An 11,458-nucleotide genomic window follows, 5' to 3' on the forward strand; every position below is an offset into this window, starting at 1 on the left:
AAAAAAAAAAAAAAAAAGAGTTAACATCCATACTGGATCAAACACAGGTTTATCAGAGTCATAATAAAGCAGGTACTTTTACTCAATGGCTCTCTTTTATGCTTCATGTGTGTGTGTTCTGGATTTGTTGAGGCATGGACTCTCATTGAATAGGGAATCCAGCTGATTGTGGCTAATCCAGTTGGCTAGCTATCCACAGGAATCCTGTTTCTGTCTCCTAAATGCTGGGATCCACAGGTAGCCACAATGTGGATACTAAAGATCAGAATATGAATTCTTGCATTTTTAAGTTGTTCTAAACAATGAGTCATCTTCCCTGTTCCACACACAGACAGCATCCTTTTGAAATAGGATCTCACTGAATTGCTTCCAATTCACTAATGGTTATCAGGATGCTCTTGACACACTCTCTCAAGTAGCTGGGGTTACACATCTGTGCCATCAAGCATGGCTTTATTTGACCTACACAACCCAAAAGAACCAAAGTATCACATACATTTGTTAAACACTCATTATTTGTAATTTAAAAAGACATAGTACCCTTTATGTCTACCAATAATTAAAAAGATTAGAGGTCTGTGTGTTCAGTGAGAGGAGACTGGCTGGACTCAAATTTAAGATCCCACAAACCCCCAGAGTATTGGGATTACAAGCACACAATATGCCACACCTAGAAAATATAAAGAAATGCCTTTAAAAACTTGAACAAAACCAAACATTTGCAATGCATGGTTTTGATTATATCCACTTAGGAAAGCGATGTAAAAAAAGAACATTATTTTTTTGTCTCTAGGAATTTCAATAAAAAATGGCTAAGCATAAAACAAAAACAAACAAACAAAAAAACAATTGTTCTACAACTATAAAAATTACAAGATTAAAAACAAAACAAAACCAAAGTATTATAAATCCAAATCTACTGTTTGAATCCTTTCCTTAATAGCAGGTCATTTTTCTATCTCAACTCCTGAGATTCTGTTTCAAATCAAGTGACCTATCAGAACTACAAGAACAATGAAGTAAAAACAAGTGACACATTGTCTGCTCTATACAAAACCAGCTGCAGTTCACTCAACAAATGATTAGCTCTTATTATTCTTTCTGAATGAGCAGAATGTGGGAGTGAGTGCTGATACCACACCACCACTGGGACCTAAAAGTAAGCAACATTACTAGCCCAACTAAAAGAAAGCAAATCAACACGACTGTCCTTATGGAAGAGTGTAACGGGCCTAATCCTGTAACCTCAGACTCGGGAATTCAAGGTACAAAGCCAGAGCTTGTCTCAAAATAAACAAAACCGACCAAGCATAATGCACATGCCTATAATCAGCACTCTGAAAGAAGCAGAGGCAAAAGTTTCATGAGTTTGATATCAATCTGGGCTAGGGAGCCCATATCAGAAGACAAGAACGAACTAGTAAGTACTATACAAAGTCTCTTCTAAGTTTAAGGCATTTAGGATTTACTGTAGTGTCTACAATTCAGAACTGAATGCTTCTTGCAAAATTACCCCCAAAATATGTGTGTCAGAAATCCCAAGCCAGTGTTGTGCTTCCGTGGCTGCACTCACCTCTTGGGCATCTCTTGCTGCCTTTGCGTCATCCTCATTATAGCGGTTACAGTTGTACCTTAAAGAAAATTAAGAGGATTTCAAAAAACCATGTATCAATTAAAAAGTGAAAAGAATGTGTCACTTTAACGTGTATTAAGTGATTATCTAGAACCAGCATTCTATTTTACAACAGATAAACTGAGATGTCAAAGGTTTATATTGTTGCAATAATAGAAATAAAAGACCAAATAAAGCACACTGGGAGGGCTGACCATACACCAAAAACGTAGTATTTCAATTGTTTAAAGGATTAGATCAATTCTCCATGAAGTAGGAAATTCTGCATCTTATAGGTAAGCCCATCCCAAACCAGCTAAACTACAACCACAAGAAAACATTGTAGTATATAGCTTATTTTTTACATGTAGCCTGAACATCTAACTCTACTTCTGAGAGATCATCTTATCTCCTAAGCTATCCTATACTCACAGCCTATCTCCTTTTATAAATCAAAGAACCAACAATCAGCAAGTTACTATGTAAGAGTTGCTTGCGCTATGAACTTTACACACTACTATGACGTATTAGCTGTGTCTGAAACTGAGTGACATGAAAAAAAAGGATGGAAGGAAGAGGAAACATGTCAGAGAGGAAATGACTGGCACTTCTTTTGTCTGTGTTACTACATACCTTTTGTTGTTGTTGTTGAGGCAGGTTCTCACTAAGTAGCCCAGGCTGGTTTGAGATCTGCTACACAGAGTAGGTTGACCCAGAACTCACAGAGATCTGCCTGGCACTGCCCCATGTGCTGGGATTAAGGTTACAGGCTACCAAACCTAGCTACTATGTACCTTTTATTAGAGACTACATTCTGATTTGGGGTACTTATTTAATGTTCAACTACCAATCACAGTGGACTTTCAAAGTTTCAGAGTTCATTAATGAACAGAGGCAGTTCAGGGCAGAAACTGAGAGCTAACAACATGCTGCAGCATCTGTTAACATTGAACCTTCTATTTTAGAGCTATAAGAAGACATTTTTCCCCCAGAGAGCTGAGGACCGAACCTAGGGCCTTCTGTTTTCTAGGCAAGCGCTCTACCACTGAGCTAAATCCCCAACCCCTATAGGAAGACTTCTAAAAACGCCATCCCTCCCTCCTTCCCAAATAAAAAAAAAATTGAATTTAGATGTCAAAAGTAAATAAGTCTAAGAAGTGGCTCAATTGGTTAAGGGCATTTGCTACTCTTGCAGAAGGGCAGAGTTTGATTCCCAAAATACACAATGGGTAGCCCAAATCCTTCTACAACTCTAATTCCAAGTTATTTAATGGTCTCTTCAGGCCTAGTGGGCAGTCTTTGAATCATGAGTGAGCATCTGTGTGATACAGAACCACAAACACAAAAAATCCTTACAACATACAAACTACTCTACTACTACTTTATAAGGCAGTCTATTTCCTAACTTTCCCTATCCCTTCCAACTTAGTAGGGAGTCAATAGGAAAGTACCACAAATCAAACAAAAGTTAGCCATTTGTATATTATAACACTCAGAAATATTTTCAACTCAAATCAGGAAATGTATTGGCTCCTGTGTTTCTCAAAATACATCTACAATTTATCTTGCACTTTCCCAAATAAATAGGCATGTAACAAAATTATCTATTAGTATAGAAGGACATGGGACAATGTCATTTAACAAGGGTAGTTTTTGTATTCAAGGATTATGCATTCATGGAAACAATCTTTACTAGAGAAAAAAATACCTAAAGAAATGACTGTACTGAACAGATTCTTTATTCTTGTCATTATTCCCTAAAAAAATACTATTTACAAAACATTTATTGTGTGCTAAGTAATCTAGAAATAGTTTAAATTAAATTCGCAGAAGGAGGCATATGCATGCAAATACTATACTAGTGTACATGATGACCTTAAGCATGCTCAGATTTTGGTATTTACAAAGCATCCTGGAACTCATCTCCAGTGGATGCAATTAATTAACAACGGCATATGCATCTAACATTAACTATCAGTCTTGAAAAACTTATAAAATTAGACATCAGTGGGCCATTTGAAGGGACTATTTTGCAGTTCTAGGTAATTCTTCCCAATAGGAAGGCAAGCCTACTTCAAAGAGAAGCTAAAAATACAGATTTTTGTTTAGTAGCTTTAGTTAAGACAACAAAACTGTCGTCTAATGATGTGGAGGACAAGGAAAACACACAAGTTAAATTTCTGCCATTAAACTCTAGTTTACAACCTCTACTAGACGACTTAACAAAGTAACTAAAAACTTAAATCATGAACTGAAAACACTACTTCACCTCTGTTCACAGTATTCCTTTCACTGTTTCCAAATTTTTCAACTAATGAAATCTCAATGCATAGGTTTATCTCAATTATTAATTCCTGTGAGAAATAGGACTACAAAATACCTCTCTGTGGTTATCTTGTATCTACTCTGTTGAAATGACATATTAATCTTTTTTTAGCTTAAGTCAGGCGATAATCAAAAGCAGAAATATCATATGTACGTGGTAGACATCCTATAATTACATGAATGTACTCTACCATTTGTCCAACCTACCAGGCAGATCCATGCGGTTCCCAAGGGCCAAGACACACCCAGCAAAATTCTGCTTTACAGTTCTGGTTACGACAGACCATGTGATTACAACCGCCATCCTTCTCAATTGTGACATGGCATTTGGGACATTCCTATGGAAAAAAACTACAGAGTTGGTGTCAATGCTATACCATTGAGGACAGAAGCTAGTTCTAGACTTCATTTATTTGAGTTCATACACATAAGTTATTTAAAAAAGTAGCAAGCATCTATTAAAGATCATTAAATGTAAAGTATATTAATATTACTTGCTCTTTTTTGTTTGTTTTGGTGCCTTTTTTTTGGTTGCTCTTTTTTTTCCCCCCCGTTTGTGTTTTCCAAGACAAGATTTCTCTTTGTTAACAGTTCTACTCAATTTGTAGACAGGCTGGCCTTGAACTTACAAAGATCCACCTGGCTCTGGCTCCCTTGTGCTGGGATTAAAGGTGTGTACTATGACCACCTGGCTATTACTTGGTATTAACAGACTCAAAAATGTAATGCTTTTTTAAAATTTATTTTTATTTTTACGGGTATGTCTGTGTGTTTGCCATTTGTGTGCAAGTGCCTATGAAAACCAGAACAGGGCATCCTGTCTTCTAGAGAGAGAATTATACAAAGTGGTGGGCAGCCATGCAGGTGTTGACTTGATGAATCATGGTCCTATGGACAAGAAGCTGATGAACCATCTTCCCACCCAAATCAAAACAACTGAAATATTTTTGAACACACAGTTTTACTGAAGGTAAGTATTTTGCTCCACACAATGCTCAGTACCGTCACCTAGCTGCAGAGCAATTATCCAGGCACTGTTTTTCAGGGCTTTATATGCACCATAAACCTATAAATCTTGTAATGGTGTTATTCCTGCTTGTCTCATGAATAAATGACAAAATAGAAATAAACTAATTCTAGGCCACAAAAGACTCATATATAAGCAGTCTGGCATACACAGTCAGGTAAGCAGACCTTGACTTTCAAACTGAATTTATACTGAAGCTCAAATTTTTCATTTTTTAAAAAAGATTTATTTATTATTATTTTATATAAGTACACCGTAGCTGTCTTCAGACACACACAGATAAAAATTATCACAAGGCCCATACCAACATAAACTCACACTGCTTTCACTTATGCTTATACACTTACCCATATCCATGTGTTCATGATCAACAGTTGGGGTGGGGGTGGGGTCAGGGGAGACACACAGATGGACCAACCTTTGTGTTAGCTGCAATCCAATTAGAAGTTTCACTGTCATCATCACACTTTTTAATCCACTTCTTCAACCACTATTTGAAAATAACAACTGTTAGAATATAACTAGGCTTAAGGATAGCCATTAATTTCAGCACTTAAAGGCAAGCTTTAAATTAAGACCCCAAAAGCAATTGATTTTCAATAGATATAGTCTCAACGTAGGAAAATGTGTAGCTATAAAATCTCATTTATATATGAGTAACCAAACAATAATTTTGTCTGGTTAAAGCTGAGTGGGAGTCTGGAACCTTGAGGAAAAGTCAAATTAACCTGAAAACCTACCCATGGATATTCTAAGAACAATGGGAGCCTGAAACTAAGCAATGCACTTACAGACTACCTACAATGATCGCTTGAAAAGAATAAAATCTTCTGTGAGTCAGAACAAATCATCAGCTATTATCTTTAATCGAATCCTAGAAATGTATCATCCCCTTAAAAACAAAAACCAACCTCACCTTACATTTAACTGGATCATGCCAATTTTCGCCACAGTTAAAGCTGAAAAGAACACCAAGAGTTTAAATAATTAATCCTAATTAGTATAAGTTTAAAAAAACAAAACAACAACAACAACAAAAAAACCCAACCATTTCACATTCTATAGTTCCCCAGTACTGTCAGCAAGGTCTAAATTATAGAGAAATACCAAGTCAAGGAATGTGTTTATTTTACTGATTTTTTTTTAGAATTAGTGTGTACTAGTGTATATATATATATATATATATATATAAAATACAATATACAGTAAGTTTTGCTTGACTCGCTCAGTCAGATTGTACTGAGAAGCTTGTGGTAACGCTTCATTGATACCTTCATTCACTCTGTACTCCAACTAAAGAACAAAAGGTTCATTCGCTGATTAATTCACAACTCCATAATAATATACAGTAAACAATACATTAGAAACAAAGAGGCAAATTCTTGAATAATGTGAACAGATTAAACTCAGCTCCACAGAGAAAAATAGTATTAACCAATCTATTCAAAGCAAAGTAAGGCAAGCTGCGCCCCCCACCCCCCGAAAAAAAAACCAGGCATCGTGGCTCATACCTGTAATTCTAGCACTAAGCATGCATGTAAGAGTCACTGTAAGGAGCCCAAACTAATAGTGAACTACAGAGTGAAGTCGGTGAGTCACAGAGTAAGATATGAATATGGGATCTGTAGGGCTGCAGTGGTAAAGGACAAGAGTAATCAAAATGCACTCTATGTGTATGGAGCTGTCAACCAATTTAATAAAACTTATACAAAATGAAATTAGTGATTAAATGAAGTCAAGGAAATGATTTTTCTCTAACAAGGTAGACACAGGGAATATGATGGAACAGGGAAGTGAGGAGCTTCAAGTATATTCCACAGCCATTTCCTTACAACAAGAAACATGGCTCAGGAATAGCATTTGTTGCTCTTGTAGAGGACCCAGGCTTGACTACAGGCACCCACACGGTGGTAGACAACCATTCCTAACTCCAGTTAAAGGAGATCTGATTCCCTCTTCTGGTCTCTGAGGACAGGAAAAACACTCATATTCATAAGTAAATCTATATTAAATAAATCTTTACTTTTTTATTTAAAAATAAATTTGAAAGTAGGTATGGAATATATTTCACCTTCTCATCTTGTTACAAAGGTCAATTTTATGTGCCGTAGCAGGCACATGTGTCCTATAGTAAAACAAATTTCCTCATCTTGTTTGAAATAGGGTCTCTTTTCCATTTATTTATTTATTTATTTATTTATTTATTTATTTATTTATTTATTTTTTAGGTTTTTTTGAGACAGGGTTTCTCTGTATAGTCCTGGCTGTCCTGGAACTCACTTTGTAGACCAGGCTGGCCTCGAACTCAGAAATCCGCCTGCCTCTGCCTCCCGAGTGCTGGGATTAAAGGCATGCACCACCATGTCCGGCTCTCTCTTCCCTTTATTATTGTTCACAAACTCGCAGTGATTCTCTTGGTTTGCTTCCTATGTCACCAAAGGGACACATGGAGTAAAGGTGAATGTTAGGCTGCCTGGCTCTGAGTGGTTCTGGACTCAGGTTTTTATTCCTGCAAACACTTTACTCACTAACCAGCATTCTGTCTAGATCACAGGGTTAAACTCTAAAATACTAACACACTGTTGATCTTTGTCAATACAATTTGTATTTTATACATGCTTACAAATGTGTGAATTTATTTGCTCTTTGGGTATTAATTATTTTGGCTATTTATTTAACAATTTGGATATTTAGAATACCAGCAAAACATCTATCTGGTTGCTCTATATGGCTCCTTTTCTTTAAAAGACTGTAAGATCATTTTACCTTTCTGCTATATTCTGTATGTTCCCAAATCTGATTCTAATGTTGAAATCTAATCACCAGTGAGATGGCATTAAAAGGCAGGGGTTGTTGGGCATGATGGCATACACCTTTAATCCTAGCACTTCAAGAGGCCAGTGTAATCTACTAATGAGCTTTACGACAGCCAGGGTTAATGTAGAAAAATTCCTCTCTCAAAAAACCCCACAACCGCCTGTTTCACCCAACACACGCATACTAGGAGCAGCTGTAAGGTAATTATGTCATGAGGACTGCATTCATGATCAAAGAAATGAAGACTGCTGCCTTGTTCCTTGTACTATGTGAGATTATTCATAAGGTATCCTCTAAAAGTAAACTTACACCAACATAAGTAATCACCAGCACACTGATGCAGGACGTCACAGCTTGCAAAGTAAATTCTTGCCATGTAAATACTAGACTATCTTGGTATTTTGTTACAGCAGCTTACCAGGCTAAGAAAGGAAACTGCTGATGAGAAGTGAGCCTAAAATGAGGAAGCAGATTTGGAACACAGTAATAGGGGTTGGGATGTGTGTTAGAAAGAAATACATTATATTGAATATTTGAAAATATAGACACAGACAAACAGATCTTGGTTGTCATGAGACTTGATAATGAAAAAAGGAGGTGTAGAGACCGCCTCAGTCATCTTGAGAGTACACAGCAGTCCTAAGGAGAAGGCATGTGGAGCTAAGGCCAAGAGAAGTCATTCTGGAGATGTCTCTGATGAAAATGAAGATGATGTTATTGCAAACTAAAGTACAACTATTCACTGAAAAAGTAGAACCTGACTTATTTAACTATTTGCACCATACTGTTTTACACAATGGTAGAAATGGACAATGAAGTGAATATTTGACTGAATAAACATTGTTGAAGATACAGTTGGGCTCTTGGATGTAAAAAAAGGAACAAAAACTTTCAAATTGAGAAATTCTCAGGCTACCTACCCATTTAGGAAAAAAAAAAAAAAGCCAATAAAATACTTCAGAGACACTGAGATGTTCCATGACATCTACTGTTTAGACAGAAGCCTATACTATAGAATAAAGTCCCATGTCATCAGGACAGATGTCCTAAACAACCAAAATTACCGACATATTTTCTTCTTGTTAGATTAAAACTCTGTCTAAATCAAGGAAATGTATTATTTTCAAGTAAGCCACACAGTCTTTACTTCTTAATCTGTGACAAGGAAGACAGCAGAGACAGATGAAACAAAATACAGTAAAACAAACAGAAATTTGGGTAGCTCAGCACTGCCATTACGCTTTGAAAGGAGTTTGATCCCCAAGACACCACCATACCCTCACCAAGCATGTATAAGGAACAAGAAAAATGACACTGACACACACACACACACACACACACACACACACACACACACACACACACACACACACACTTTCTGAATGTTAAAAAAGGCAATTAACCCAGATTAAGTTTCCTCTCATTAATGATTAAAGTGAAATATAAAGAAAATTATAATTATTGCATCATTTTCCCACACTGAACAATACATTCAGCTGGTATGATGGCACATGTTTATCCCAGCACTTGGGACACTGAGCAGGGATTAACGTGAGTTTGAGGTCAGTTTAGGCTGCCTTAAACACCCCACCCCCACACTTCATATACATGCACAACGCTCCAAAAGATAAAAGCATTAAGGAAAGAACAAAACTTAAGGTGTGATTTGTGTCTTAATTAAAAGAAATACACATCACTTTTAACTAGTATCATTTATTTCCCAGCATGAAGTTTCCCATTTTATTATCAAGATTAAAAAGAAAAGGTAGAAGAAACCCTATATTAACATCCCTCATCCAGGAAATCACTTGCTTACCAAAACTGGCGGCCACATTTGCAGCGAACTGGTTTTGCATCAGGATACTGGACTTTAACAACATGGTGGCAATCTGGGGCAGGACACCACTTTAACAGTCGGTTGCACTGAAACACAAGTTAAAACATTTAAAAAAATTATAGCAAGTTAAACTACACAACATCTAGTAAGGTCAAAAAAGAAATAACAAAACCATATAAAACCTGCTATAGTCTTCTATAATACATATTATATGTAATATTTTCTCATAATTATCACCTTTTAGTCAGAAATGAGTGTTAACTTTTTCAGCATCTGGGGAGATATATGCTATTTCTATTTTACTTTGTTAAATTCTGGGAATAAAATCAAGGACCACACCTTAGGCAAGTGCTTTACCAACTGAGCAGCATCCCCAACTCTACAGTGTTGCTAAGTTTGTAGTTTCATTATCTGTTTACTTTGGTTTTAGGGATCCAATCTCTTATCTGATGGGGAAGCCTACCACAAAGCTGCATCCCAGACCCTCACGACATTACTTTTCTCTCAACTTTTTCTTTTCTTTTTTTTTCTTTCTTTCTTTTCTTTTTTCTTTCTTTTCTTTTTCTTTCTTCTTTCTTCTTTCTCTTTCTTTTCCTTCCTTCCTTCCTTCCTTCCTTCCTTCCTTCCTTCCTTCCTTCCTTCCTTCCTTCCTTCCTTCCTTCCTTGTTTTTTTTGTTTTTGTTTTTCAAGACAGGGTTTCTCTGCATAGCCCTGGCTGTCCTGGAACTCACTCTGTAGACCAGGCTGGCCTGGAAGTCAGAAATCTGCCTGCCTCTGCCTCCCAAATGCTGGGATTAAAGGCATGCGCCACCACTGCCCGGCATCTTTCAACTTTTAATTCTATAAAATGTAAAATCTATCTTTCTTTTTCTTTCTTTCTTCTTTCTTTCTTTCTTTTTAACTGAAATACATTTATTTATTTTAAAGGACAGCTTAAATAGGCAATGCAGAAGGAAAGGTGGCCCCACTGGTAGTAAACAGAAAGGAGTGAGCACCGTCACCCCCAGGGGAAGGTGTCCCTGGGACAGCCATGGCTACTGGCTTACAGGCTATCTGAGCTCACAGGGGAAGTCACTAGGGATAGAGAAGGGGCCCAAGGACAAGTGAGTACCAACAGAATCTTCCTGTGTAATTAGACCAAAGAATAAAGAACAGAAGAGAGATGCCAGTTCTTCTGGGGATCCTTGGGTGTCCTCTCCGGTCCCAGGCCTGGTCCTTGATCCCACATCCTTTCTTGTCTATGGTAGCCCACACTCCTTAATCTGCAGATTCTGGTCTTAATGCCGAGGATAAGGGTTGGGACATAGCATGACAGAACAAGCTTTAAAATCAGCCAAAGGATGGCAAGGCCTGGCAGGGCCATCCCAGGGGAGCCTTCCTCAGAAGACCACCCCTGACCCCCGCTTTCCACCTAGCTGTATGCCCACTGCACAGCTCCTTGGTACCGAGTGGCCATGTGGCCCCAGTTGGTGAGCCCATGGCCCTTTTCCCTTTACCCATGCCAGATCCTAGTCAGGCATAGAAAACCTGCCTAGCTCAGGATGCAGCTCACTCTGTAGAGTGCTTTCCTCGTATACAGGGCCATAGACTTGATCCCAGGCACCCCAAAACCAGGAGTGGTGGAGGTCCACACACACACACCTGGAATCTCAGCACACAGGAAGACAAGTGGAGGCAGGAGGATCAAGGTTGTCCTTAGTTACCTAACAGCTTTGAGGCCAACTTAAGTCACATGAGATGCTGAAGAAAGAAAGAAAGAAAGAAAGAAAGAAAGAAAGAAAGAAAGAAAGAAAGAAAGAAAGAAAGAAAGAAAGAAAGAAAGAAAGAAAGAAAGAAAGAG

General features: G+C 37.6%; 1 protein-coding gene across 1 annotated transcript in view; it reads right to left on the bottom strand.

Moving 5' to 3' along the window:
* Positions 1 to 11,458, bottom strand: part of Arih1 (ariadne RBR E3 ubiquitin protein ligase 1) — a 103,282-nt gene that overhangs the window by 9,288 nt on the left and 82,536 nt on the right. Inside the window, exons 7-11 of the mRNA XM_021206018.2 lie at positions 9,598 to 9,704; positions 5,881 to 5,923; positions 5,383 to 5,454; positions 4,145 to 4,275; positions 1,574 to 1,631 (exon numbers count right to left, since the gene is read on the bottom strand). Coding sequence (XP_021061677.1) covers positions 1,574 to 1,631; positions 4,145 to 4,275; positions 5,383 to 5,454; positions 5,881 to 5,923; positions 9,598 to 9,704 — 411 coding nt within the window. The remainder of the gene's footprint in view (positions 1 to 1,573; positions 1,632 to 4,144; positions 4,276 to 5,382; positions 5,455 to 5,880; positions 5,924 to 9,597; positions 9,705 to 11,458) is intronic.

This window comes from Mus pahari, chromosome 10, assembly GCF_900095145.1.
Source record: "Mus pahari chromosome 10, PAHARI_EIJ_v1.1, whole genome shotgun sequence".
In the NCBI taxonomy this organism is placed as follows: Eukaryota; Metazoa; Chordata; class Mammalia; order Rodentia; family Muridae; genus Mus; species Mus pahari.